Below are 14,122 nucleotides of genomic sequence, written 5' to 3' on the forward strand. Positions count from 1 at the left end.
CAAGAGCAGGATAAGAACAACTTTACACAATCGATACGGCAACCAAGAAAGGACAAATATAAGGTTTAAATCTGACTTTAGCTAAAAGTTTGTACATTTTATCCATAGTTTATTCCAATTTAGGCATAGGAAAGACATTATCACAACTTGAAAAAATATCAAAACTTTTTCACAGTTTAAATTCAGACCTGGTTGTAAATTTGATCCATGTTTTAATTTATAATATTTCACCACATTGATACATTTACATCGCAACTTACAAGCGACATGAAAACTCATTAGCACAGATCTGATACATCTAATTAGCGCAGCCATGTCTCTCTGCGCTTTATAGATGGCCACTTTGGTTTGTTTTTGTCTTGTCCGGCTCTCCGTACAAAGCCCATTACGCAGCAGCATTGTAAGTAAACGACCAGTGAATTAATTAGACAAAGGTTAGGTTTGTTTGGGCCGCATATTAATGAAGGTTAATGTAGGGTTTGATAAAGGAACAGGGGCCAAAGTCACGCACAGGCTGCAGCCGTGCGTAAAGGCAACACTTTGGAGTGAAAATGGCACAAGGAAAACCCATAGTCCCGGCTAAGGTTTTGTTTACTGTGATTTTTTTATTTTAATTTTCTGACATTATTCGCAACTGGAAGTCACATCCACTTCTCATCGGTCTCAGCAAGAATCCTCCAAATCAAACTGTGAAAGCGAAGAAATTAAGAGACATTACTGCCCTCTGGTGGTGATGGAGGATGCAAACACAAACACTGTCATATTTTTATTGCTTTTGCGGAAAGTACATTTATGGGGCATTTTTCACATTATTATTATTATTATTATTATTATTATTATTATTATTATTATTATTATAGAAGTTTGATTTGTGTTTTACATAATTATTATATTGGTTTCTAAATAATTATATTCTGTTATGCAGTAACTGAGCTGGATGTGGGGAAGTAATATAAATGCAATGGTAATTTAAAGTCTCAATATGTAACTTTTTTGTATGTAACAAATCCCTCGACTCCAATAAATGTTTTTATTGCACTAAAAAAACAAACATCCTTACTCTGACCGGACTTGCATCTCCACAAATCCATTCATTCGTGCATTCCACTTATCTGGGGGCAGCAGTCTAAACAGAGACTCTCAGACTTCCCACACCCCAGACACTTCCTCCAGCTCCTCCAGTGGGACCCCAAGATGTTCTCAGGCCAGCAAAGAGACGTAGCCCCTCCACAGATCTGACTCTTATTTGGCCTGGAGGAGGAGGGCCTCTTCCTGTTTGTTTCCATGGGAATATTGTTCCTTTGACAATTGGCATCAAACGTATCTACCTTCATGGAGAACATTCCGGACTATAGTTTCCAGGGAATCATGCGGGTGATGCGCCACCGCCTGGAAGTTCCTCAATATTACTTTAATGAAATGGTTTACAATGATGAACAAAAGTGAAGAAACATGGAGGAAAAGCTAACAAGCCATGTAAAAATGGCACGGACCTTTAAGCATGATATATATATTGCTACTGAGGAATATTATGATAAACTATAATATCTTACCTTATTACATAAAAATGTGACAGGCCTACTTATGTCTCAAAATACAACTAGCCTACTACTACTACTACCACTGCTATTACTACTACTACTACTACGACTACTCCATCTCATCCATGTTATTCTTGGTTCAATAAAACATTTGTTGTGGTAAATTATAACATCTTACCTTATTACAGAACAGGCCTACTTATGTCTCAAAATACAACTAGCCTACTACCACCACTACTACTACTACTAGTGCTACTACTACTACCACTATTATGACTACTTCATCTCCAAACTCTCCTCTGTAAACCATCTGGAACAATGCCTTTTGCACGTTCTCCTCTCAATGAAATCTATTTGTTATTCTTGGTTCAATGTAAAACATATTTTGAGGAATATTGTGATAAACTAAAACATCTTAACTTATTACATAAAAATGCAACAGGGCTACTTATATCTCAAAATACAACTAGCCTACTACCATCACTACTACTGCTGCTACTACTACTACTATTCCGACTACTCCATCTCCAAACTCTCCTCCTTAAACCATCTGGAACAATGCCTTTTGCACGTTTTCCTCTCAATGAAATCTATTTGTTATTCTTGGTTCAATAAAAATCCAAGACGCCTCATCTGGAGAAGCCCTGTTCTGCATTTTTCATTAAAAAGACTAATGAAGATGATTGCAGTTTTGCATAATCGCTCTCTAAACTGCACTCTCAATGCGCTACATGATCGGGAAGAATGATTTGCTGCAAAAATAATGGATTACAATTAGAAAAAAATATCTAGTCTCCGACGTGGGATGTGGAGCCGTGGGCGCTGAGTTGATCAAAATCTCAAAAACAAATCGGAATAGCGGCTGCGTAACAAACTTGTAAACATTGTGGTATCAACAATTGTATTTATTTTAGTAATTTACATGAAACGATACAGTAGGCTACATAAATCAGAGTCGTAATGAACGCTTCAGCCCGGTTGTAGCTACAAAGACTTGCGGACTTGCGGTTGCTGTGGAAAATAGCAATAACTACATAGGCCTGTCATGGTAACACACGTCGAGCTTTGATATATTGAACGATGAGTCGATTATAGTGATTATCGTGACAGGCCTAGCAACATCAACAACTAAAAAATACCAGTAAATGCTGTCAAATAAGGTCTCCCATGCTAACCAGTCTTGCTTTGCTAACCTACTGTGATGGCACATGTACAATTATTCTGTCCAATATTACACAAAATGGACTCTTGTAAGCTTTAAGTCGTGTTATAATGCTGTTATCTCCTCAAAAACAGACCTGGAGTTGTTTTTTGTTTAATTTACACATTTTTGAGTGACCCTTATTATTAGTCTGTACATCTCCAAAGCTCAAAATGCTCTGTTCCACCTTGTGATGTCATGAAGTTGTAGTTTTCAAGTTAACAGCTATGGTTTACCTTTAGTTCAGTGGAGATTGGCAATTCCAGGTCTGAAATGATCCAAATGATTCTAGCGAAGGTGTATGGAGTTTAAAAACACAGTGAAAAACGCACTTCCTGTATCACCATATGACATCACAAAGTGGAACAGAGTGATTTTGAGAGAATAACTCAGTGTAAATATGCAGGGTTTGTGTGTTAAACATGTAAATGAAACAAAACGCAACTCCAGGTCTGATTGTGACGGGGAAACAGCATTATAACCATGACCAGAAAACAGAGTAATATGGGCCCTTTAAATAAGGAAATAACAGCAAGTTTTGAACACTCAGTTTTCAAAATAAAATATTATACATTTGTAATACAGTGCATTTCAAAGTAAATTTAGTTGAAAAGTTGAGTCTGAAATTTATATTGTGCACTAACAATATCACAAAAAATAAATGCATTTGGAAACATGGGTATTGTACACGTAAATATATTCCATTGTATTGTATTTGCTTAAGTCTCAGGTACAGAAATTTTAAAGGGAAAAACTACGAAGCAGCTATAGTTTGTCACAACAAAGATAATTGAACCACATTAATTAACATCACTGAACAGATTCAACAAAATCATGGAGGCACTGGAGGCTCTCGGGAACTCACGTCACGTCCTTGGGGCTGTTAAAGGTATTCTCACAAGGCTTTTATTTTGAAGGTACATTTTCACAATTTTCACAAAAGTTATTATATTAGTTACTGGAGTTCAACAGTGACAGATACCCAGGTTCTGTTTGGTTTTCATTCATTTTTTACAGAGACTTTTCCAAAAAATCTAATATTAAGAGTTCAAAAACATTGCAGAGGCTAACTAGCTACGTGCTAATTAGCTACGTGCTGACTAATATCCGTAATGCAGTCGTTTCAACAAACAAAATGCTTTAATAACTTAGTATTCTATAACATTTCAGAAAAAATAAAAATAAAAGATAAAAATAAATAAATAAAAAAATGATAGGTGGTCATTAGTTAGCATCTAGCTGATTAGCCTTGAGAAAACTTTTAAACCAAAACCGGGGGATGAACAGTCACTGTTGAGGTCCATATTTTAATTCAAATGTTACAAAGAAAAAAACTATATTGAAAAAAAAAAAAAAAAAATTGAGGGTAAAAAAAAAATAAAAAATTAGAAAAAAAAAAAAAAATCAAATAAACGATACTTAACCATATTTGTTTGCTGTAAATGCTTTTCACATTAACAAAAGTAGCAAAAATCCTAGATCTGGAAACCAATTATAACAACAAAGTTCCTATTCTACTTTTCTTATATTTGGTAGAAAAAATTAAAATAAAAAAATGAAATAGAGTTGCATTTTTACATTGGAAGAGCACGTCTCCTCATTCGAACTCAGTGTACAACGTCACAGCTGTAAATCCAGCCTGCACCGTTAGCTTAGCCCAAAATCCGTGTAATCAATCTTACATTTGCCCCACGCGGTCGACCACAGCTGTCCGGACGTGACCCGGAAACACACAGGCTTTTGTCCTGGGCTCCCCAACCTGACCCGAGCTTAAATACGAGGGGTTTTTATATTTATTTTGTTGATAATGATGATGTCTGACTGGCTTTGAAGCAACATAATCCTTCCTTTAACAGATGTATGGTGGATGAAAGGGGAGGGGCTGGATGCATTTTGGTTGGAGATTGCAGAGAATACAAAATACACGGCCAAGCGTAACATTAAAACGCTCATTTGAAGCTGCTTTATGTCCCGTTGAGCAAACAAAAATAAATACATAAAATTCTTAAGAAAAACTAAGAAATAGATTCATATTACTGTTACTTTCGACCAAAATATTTATCTTTTTAAAATCAATATAATTACATTTAACACTTGTGTGAAATACTTTAACTTTTTACTCTTTAAGTACATTTTTAAACAGGTCACACTTTTTTTTTTCATAATTTGGCAGGGGGTGCAACTTATACTCAGATGCAATTTATATGTGATATTTATATGTTTGTTTGTTTTTTTTCATTATTATGCATTTTTTGGCTGGTGCGACTTATACTCCAGTGCGATTTATACTCCGGAAAATACGGTACTTAAAAACTTTTACTTGAGTAACTTTTTACCTCTGTATCTGTACTTTTACTTAAGTAACAAAAACTGATTACTTCATCCACCACTGACCAGAAGTACCTCACAAAAGCTGCTGCAGTTTTGAACATGCTCTGACCCAGTTTTCTAGATATTACAATTTGTCAAACTAGCTTAAAAAAAAAAAAGTTCCCTGCTATTACATAAACTTGCTTTTAAATGTGTCACTCATTGCTGGTAAAGGTTTTGTTTCTAGTGAAAAAGTAAAATAAAAATAAATAACATGACATAACATTAAATAACATTTTAAAATTACAAAAAAATACAATTAAATAAAAAATAAAAAAAAATTAAAATTCTTTCTCGACCCAAAAATTTTAAGGTCTTATTTTTGGAGTCTTGAAAAATTAATAAAAAGAAATTAAATGTAGAGGTTTGCTTTCAATTCTGTTATTATCTCAACACAACTCAGTGAGAAGTAAAGACAATATATTCATAGTATTTAGTGCAGGCAGGGACAATCTCAAACCATATGAAAGAGCTGCTGCCATGGCGACACGTCTCAAAGACCCATATATTGATTCAACAGTATTCAACTAGACTGCTTTTAAACACAAGGCTGGACCCAAACGCGTAAAACATAAAGCATTATTTTGTCATTTGTCATTTTTGTCTATAATAGTGACATGAACAGACTTCATTTCAACAATATGTTAGCAGCGTTTTGTTTACAATCTCACTTCCAGCATAAAAATGTCTCCCTGCAGCAAAAATGATTTTAAAAACAATTTCAAGCGATACAATATCCATGGAACATTTTGCTATTAGCACGGGCCCTTTATTTCCTGAGTAAATGTCATCATAGTTAAACTCGTGCAAGGCTAGGACATGCTAACCATTTCACATGTGCTTGTAGCTTCTAGGTTACAAACACAGAACTAGACCAGGATCGAGACCAGGGACCACGAACAGCGACCAGGACCCCAGTCCTTAGTCTGACCACAGTCCGAGAACAGGGTCAAACGCTAAGAAGTTTGTTGCCAGGTCTGAGGTCCAGTGTCCATGACCAAGGTCCAGTCCAGGTCTTTATCTAGGGTTGGAGACAGACCAAAGTCTAAACCAGGGACTCAGACCAGGGTCCAAGTCCAGAGTCCAAAACCAAGGTTCAAGTCCACGAAACAAGTCCAAGAACCAAATGAGTTAGCAGTATATCAAGAAGTTAAGATATACTAGATTCAAGTCCAGGTCTGAGGTCCAGTGTCCATGACCAAGGCCTAGTCCAGTTCTTAGTCTAAGGTTGGATACAGACCAAAGTCTAAATCAGCGATTGAGACAAGGCTCCAAAGTCCAGTGTCCATGACCAAGGTCCAGTCCAGGTCTTTATCTTTTTTATTTGGAGACAGACCAAAGTCTAAACCAGGGACTCAGACCAGGGTCCAAGTCCAGAGTCCAAAACCAAGGTTCAAGTCCACGAAACAAGTCCAAGAACCAAATGAGTCAGCAGTATAGCAAGAAGGTAAGATATACTAGATTCAAGTCCAGGTCTGAGGTCCAGTGTCCATGACCAAGGCCTAGTCCAGTTCTTAGTCTAAGGTTGGATACAGACCAAAGTCTAAATCAGCGATTGAGACAAGGGTCCAAAGTCCAGAGTTCGAGACCAAGGTTCAAGTCCACGAATTGAGTCCAAGAACCAAATGAGTCAGACCAGGATCCAAGCAGTATATCAAGAAGTTAAGATATACTAAGTTCAAGTCCAGATCTGAAGTCCAGTGTCCATGGCCAAGGTCCAGTCCAGGTCTTAGTCGAGGCTCGGAGATAGACCAAAGTCTAAACCAGAGACTGAGACCAGGGTCCATGTCCAGAGTCTGAGACCAAGGTTCAAGTCCACGAGCCAAATGAGTCAGACCAGGATCCAAGCAGTTAATCGAGAAGTTAAGACATACTAGGTTCAAGTCCATGGATAAAACCAGTCTAGGGTCCTGGTTTAGAGTCCAGAGACCAGAATGACAACGATAAAATGTTTGAATTAGGGGTGGGTGATATTGAAAAAAATCATTATTATTATACAGATGATGATATTCAGAAGATATCATTGGTATGAAGCTATAATAAATGTGCTGAAACGTGCCTGTAAATACCTTCGTTGGGGCTAAAGACTGTAACATGGACCAAAAAAGTACAGAAATATCACATTTACTTTTTTATAGATTACAAGTTATATTTTCATTCTTAAAAGGCTAATATCAGCTAAAACTACTTAATATTCAAAGTCGATATTGTCGATTTTCAAATTTGGCGTACCTCCCAAAAAAAAAAAAACAACTATTGCAATATTATCAATTTTTCGATATATATCTCCCACCTCTAATTCGTTGTAGAATTGAGTTTATAAACCATTTGAAATATAACAATTCTTATCTAGACCGGTTTAATTCTGTTTTACATTATATTCCATCTATCTCTCATGTCGCAAAAAGTAGTCCACTACAAACACGCTGGCTGGTTGTAAGATAACATTATTTCAATGAAGCAGCAGACCTATTTGGCTTTTCTAAACATATTTTTGTGTCAAGGAAAAAAAAAAAGTCAAAGAAGTCTATTTACACGATTCCCTCATGAGTCTCGGCCTAATTTCACCAAATGTCAGAAGTCTTGCAGCAGCTCTCGAACGCAGAATTGCCTGATGATTTCAAATGAGTTATCTAACTTTGCATTTGATAGTTTAGACTGGTGGTACGATACTTAACAGGTTACCATGGAGACAACTTTATTACCAAAAGGGCCTTGAAAAAGTGTTTTGTGGTATCGTTTTGCACAGTTGAATCAAAATGACATTACATCATTTATTGCTCGTTTTTCATCTCAAACAAAAGACATTGGTTTTGTAAATTTGAGCAAAAACGCTACTGAATGGTACTGTTTTTTTTGGATATACTTTGTAGTGATGATGTCACTTCTGGGTCCAACCAGAAACTTCACAGCTGATCTCTAGTTTTGTTTTTGCTCTTTATACGTCAAATAAGAGACAATTACTGTTCAAAAGTGTATGTTTAAGCACAAATTGTATCAAATATGTATCAATCTAGTATACCAGTGCATATATATATCTCACTAACTACTGGTCACCGCTAATGCTATCTTAGCCTAGCCTTGCCTAGCTTCTTACCTCTTATCTCAACCTCCCTCGCACATTTTCTGTCACTGTTAAAGCCATAGATCCATGCTTGTTAGCTTTGTTACCTTTAATCAGCTGCAGTCCCTTTTAACCATAGGCTGTATATATAAATGGAAATAGCTAACACGCTCATGATCATGGGTGCGCTTTTGGCTTCATCGACACTCGTATTAACCCACTTTACATGATCCTGGTATTTTTACTTCACTACTGTGTCCGTAAATCAAGATATGAACATTAATAACAAATAAATCACGTGCTTTCTTTCCCTGAGGTCACACCCGCTAGCGTTAGCAACAGGTTTGATTGACAGCGTAGCTAAGCACCCACTCCCTGCTTAATCAGCGGTGCAGATAGAATTCACGTTAATTTCAACAGGCTGGCTCATGGCTCATTGTTTTCAATCTGTTGATGGACCCGGAAGTGACATCACCCTTAACAACTCTATATTTCAGAGGAGTACCTAACTGAAGGATTATCCATTAAATGTGCATGGTTTAGGTTGTTTTAGGTTGGTAACCATAGCAACTACAGGAAACCCAACTTAACACGGGGAGAACATGCAAACTTAACACAGAAAGGCCACTAAAGCTCGGGGAAATCGAACCCAGAACCCTCTCGCTGTAAGAATAAAAACTAGAGAATAGCATATAGTCGTCTCTAATGCCTGAAAGTTCAAAGTACATTGGATGAAATTGAAAATATAACTGGAGAACCAACTCAATCTTACTACGAATTTCATTTTAAGCGCTACCTTCTGAACTGTGCATATTACATTCCAAGTCGGGTGACCAGACCTTAAAAATCCATCTTATATTCGCTCTCCACGTCATCAACACGGTCCAAAAGTGGGTCAAGATTTTTTTTTATTTTTATCGCATGGTTCAAGGATTTTCCACCCATAACTTGCAATATATATTTTTGCTAGATGTTATTTTTATTTCCCTCCTTTTTTCAGTGTATTCCATATCAAGACAATGAACTGCTTTGACTGTCAATTCTTTGGGGAAATCAGGCTTGCAGCAGAAGTCTTTTTGAATCTTCAAGTGAAGCTGTACAGAGACACAGCCACTGCAATAGCGATATTTTTTTTATTTTTTTTACGAACTGAGATGTGAGGCTAAATTATTAAAGAACATTGCAGCATTAATCTCAAGGGAAACCATTCTTTCACTCAAAATAAGTGATTTTTAACTCTTTCTTGGATGGGATATTGCAGTTTCTCGAAGCGAAGGTGAATGTCAAACGATTTTTTCGATTTTGAGTTCTCCAAAAGTCAAAGTGTGCGTATCTGTATATTTAAACTGACATATACATTTGTAAACAAGTCAGAAAATGTTAAAGAAATTCCCTTATTTTTCAAGATGGCGTCATGCAGCAGCAAGAGAAAAACTAGCAGTATTTTTTTTCAAGCAGTTTTAGGCAATGTTAAACAAGATCTTGCACCAGTCGGCTCGATAGTTCCAAGCTTGGATACATTTTTTTGTCTAGAAGAAAAAAAATCGTACCACAAACTCATCTGTCCAATATTTTTTTTAGTCTTTCACAAAAATAAAAATAAATAATTCAACCAAAAATTACGTCGGGTTTATCGCTCCCTTGACAACCGGTTCCCTGTTGAGATACGTCGCCCAGTAGACCAAGTTGAACGTACCGAAGAGAACTGGGAAAACTATTCGGGACATTTTATCGATTTTGCTGACGCTGTTGTAGGTCTTTTTGGGGTCGATCATCCTGCTTTCGGAACCTCGGAGAGGTACGGACGTCATGTTGGAAATAGTGGCGATGGACACGTCTTTCGTCAGGTTGGGGGTGTAGTTGACCCCAGCGGAGCACACGTTGTTGGGCTTCTTGGAGAGCACCATGGGGTCACGTTTCTGGGGGAAAGGATCAGAAAGTTAGCATGGATTGAATTAGCAAATAGCGTTTGTATTGTACATTACAGATATGTAAACTTTGTAGCGTATCGGCTGCCGCCTGAAGAGTTGATGTATAAAGCTTTATTTGAACAATGTCAGGGATGGGTTTATACTAAATTCAGGTAGGATAATTTGGGTAAAATTTGCTAAATCAGCCCTATATACCAGCCCAAAAATATCTAATGAGTTTATCGGCCATTGTTTCTCTGGATCCTAAACAGTCGGTATCAGAAAAACCCATTTCGCTCGATCTCTAGCTCCAAATTTTCCTGAAAAATTGTGATAGTATTGTCACAATACTAAAATTTCATTCAACTCAATTTTGATTTTAGTAGAGAAAAGCCTTGTTATGCCATACTGATTTTAATACCATAATGACACATGCTTTTGCAGATAATAAAATGTCTTTGTCAGGCAAAATAATGGTCGAGGTCTAAAGCTACTCTAGAAAGGTCACATTTTGCCCTATGATTGTGATTTTATCAGTATGGATCATTTTCTGCTATCACTTATTGCAGAACTTAAGTCTAAACAGGACTAAATCAGGACTATAAGATGGAAAACAGGCTAAATCAGACCAAAAATAGGATTAAAGTAAGATTAGAAACAAGGACTTTATGATTCTAAAGGGTCTAAACCAGGACTAAAACCAAAACAGTAAACCAGGACTAAACTATACGATTAATGCAAGACTATTATTGGAGGAGTGAAAACTGGACCAGACCAGTACTAGACCAGGACTAGACCAGGACCAGACCAGTACTAGACCAGGACTAGACCAGGATTAGACCAGGACTAGACCAGGACTAGACCCAGATTAGACCAGAACTAGACCAGGACTACGCTAGGACTAGACCAGGACTAGACCAGGACTGGACCAGAACTAGACCAAGACTGGACCAGGACTGGACTGGGACTGGACCGGGACTAGATCAGGACTAGATCAGGACTGGACCAGGACTGGACCAGGACTTTACTAGGACTGGACTGGGACTGGACTGGGACTGGACTGGGACTGGACAAGGACTGGACCAGAACTAGACCAGGACTGGACCAGGACTAGACCGGGACTGGACCAGGACAAAACCAGAACTAGACCGGGACTAGAGCAGGACTAGACCAGGACTGAACCACAACTAGACCAGGACTACACCAGGGCTAAACCAGGATTGGACCAGTACTAAACATGACTACAAATTGGTTCTAGTAACAGACCTCGACTAAACAAGGCAGCACAGTCCAATGCATACGACATCTTTTAGCTTCCAGATGATGACAGTAATTCTTACATCCAGAGCTAATAATTGTGCAGACATTGTTACACCTCTTTTCTACAGTGGAGCAGAATTAGTCTCTCACTCCCCAGCCCCACACGATCGATGTCTCTCTCTCCTTCTGTAATGATTCCAGATTTGTACACTGGTAAACATTTGGAGTCTCGCCCTCTGGTGGCAAGACTTTGTTAGCAATTCCCGTCACGTACAGCCGTCTCTTCTAGTGGTCTGAAACTTACTTTTTATTTTAATTTGCATATATTTATAGAGGCGCGACTAAAACAAAATTCTGGGATAAATCTTGTATTACGTAGGTATTGGTAACTTAAATAACTTCTTGTTGTTAGGTGTTTTGTAGGACTGAAAACTTGACCAAACCAGGATTAGACTAAAACTAGACCAGGACTAGATTAGGATTAGACCAGGACTCGACCAGGATTAGACCAAGACTAGACCAGGACTGGACCAGGATTGGACCAGGACTAGAGCAGGACTAGAGTAGGACTGGACCAGGACTAGACCAGGACTGGACCAGGATTAAACCGGGACTAGGACAGGACTAGAGTAGGACTAGGCCAGGACTTGACCAGGTCTAGACCAGGACTAGGCCATGACTAGATCAGGACTAGGCCAGGACTAAACCAGGACTAGGCCAGGACTAAATCAGAACTAGGCCAGGACTAAATCAGAACTAGGCCAGGACTATACCAGGACTAGACCAGGACTAAACCAGGACTAAGCCAGGACTAAACCAGGACTAAACCAGGACTAAGCCAGGACTAGACCAGGACTAGATCAGGACTAGGCCAGGACTAAATAAAGATTAGGCCAGGATTAGGCCAGGACTAAAACAGGACTAGGCCAGGACTAGGCGAGAACTGGATCAGGACTAAACATGACTACAACTTCTAGTAATGTCCTTCTTATTCTGTAAAGTACTTTGTGTATGTATAGTGTATGTATTCCTTTGTGTATGAATTATGCTGTACAGATAAACTTGCCTTGCCTTGGCCATGACCGGCCCTTAACATTAAAACTTGTACAAGAATAGAATAGAATAAATAGGTCAATTTATATAACGGAAATTGAAAGTAATTGCGTACACAGGCTTGTTATATTTGTTGAAATGCAAATGTATTCACTGTCCTATTTCCAACCATACACCTGCAGGGCAGTGATCCAGTTTTCGGCAAAATATTCCCTTAATCAAAAATGACCAAAAATGTATTGGGGTCAGCGAAGCATGCTTGTATTTTTCACTTTTGATTTTTAACATTATAATTTTACATGTTTGTTTAGACTAAGGACAGTCCCATGCAGATTTTTGCAGATAATACCCATAGCGAAAGATGCTACATTACGCAAAATTGACTCGTGAGCTTTAAGTCATGTTAGAATCCGATTACCTCCGCAAAAACAGACCTGGAGTTGTGTTTTGTTTCATTCAGATATATTTGACTAACACTTTATTATTTGTCTGTACATCTCCAAAGCTCAAAATGCTCTGTTCCACCTTGTGATGTCATGAAGTGGTAGTTTTCAAGTTAAAGGCTACATTTTATCTTTTAGTTCAGTAGAGATAGGCAATTCCACAGCTGAACTGATCCAAATGTGAAAAAGTGAATGAAGTAGAGTGAAGGTGTACGGAGTATAAATAATAAAGTGTTAGTCAAATATATGTGAATGAAACAAAACACAACTCCAGGTCTGTTTGCAATGAGGAAACAACATTAAAACATAGAAAACAGCATAATATGGGCCCTTTAAATATATGTTTATCCATTGTAGCCATTAACCAATATTTGTTAGTATCAACATATTTAAAGCTGTAGTTTAGAGCCATATATTGAAGTTAAGTTGATGTAAAATTCGCACATGAAACTTTTACTTTAGAAAAAAATATATATAAAAAGATCATTTTTAGGTAAATTGCTGCACTTTCATGATTGCGTAAACATACAGCCACCTCTTTAGCTTCATTGCTCTTTCAAATTCAATTTCAAAACAGGGGCGGGGCCAGACAGTTTTGGTGGGAGGAGCTAAGTGGGTGCCAAGGTCCTTAGTGTGGGTGTAAGTTAATTCAGAGCCTTTTAACAATGGATCGTACCCCCGCCTTCTACCATGTTAACTTCACTGCTTTAGAAAAATGTAAACATAGTGACTTATAAAAATTAATATGGAATTTATTTATTTTTTTTTTTTTATTGCAGTCTTATTTTGAACATTCTAATTGCCATTTGATGCGAATTTTAAGTTGAAATTGGAAACCCCCCCCCCCCCCTCCCGCTGACGCCACCCCTGCTTCAAAAACGCCTAAAAATATATTAGCGTGATTTTAGGTTAAGATACACTTTACGCAAAGAAAATTGATCCGATGTCGCTGGGTCATCTCATCAGGAGTAGTGGCTGATATATCTGCATCTGATCATTCCAAAAATAATCTGTAGTAACACTATAATACCATTTCTCTCTATGACATAGTTTTATGGTTTCATTTTTGATTACAGAATGGTTCAGATCAGTTGATGAAGTTGGAAATTGATGTTTTGTAATAGCTTTCTTCCCGTCTATTGCTAATTTTATATAAGCTCCATGTTTAAATATATACTCTTAGCCTGGCCCTTTAAACTAGCATCAGTAGCTATAGCGCCTTTATTAACTCGCTGACATAATATCACATTCGGGACGGCATTATCCTGCTTGGGACAAGG

General features: G+C 37.6%; 1 protein-coding gene across 1 annotated transcript in view; it reads right to left on the reverse strand.

Moving 5' to 3' along the window:
* Nucleotides 1-9,141: 9,141 nt before the first annotated feature.
* The window catches only part of LOC117381061 (gamma-aminobutyric acid receptor subunit alpha-5-like), a 52,642-nt gene continuing 47,661 nt past the window's right edge, over nucleotides 9,142-14,122 (reverse strand). The window contains exon 10 of the mRNA XM_033977908.2: nucleotides 9,142-10,095. Coding sequence (XP_033833799.1) covers nucleotides 9,796-10,095 — 300 coding nt within the window. The 3' untranslated portion in view covers nucleotides 9,142-9,795. The remainder of the gene's footprint in view (nucleotides 10,096-14,122) is intronic.

This window comes from Periophthalmus magnuspinnatus, chromosome 2, assembly GCF_009829125.3.
Source record: "Periophthalmus magnuspinnatus isolate fPerMag1 chromosome 2, fPerMag1.2.pri, whole genome shotgun sequence".
NCBI lineage: Eukaryota > Metazoa > Chordata > Actinopteri > Gobiiformes > Gobiidae > Periophthalmus > Periophthalmus magnuspinnatus.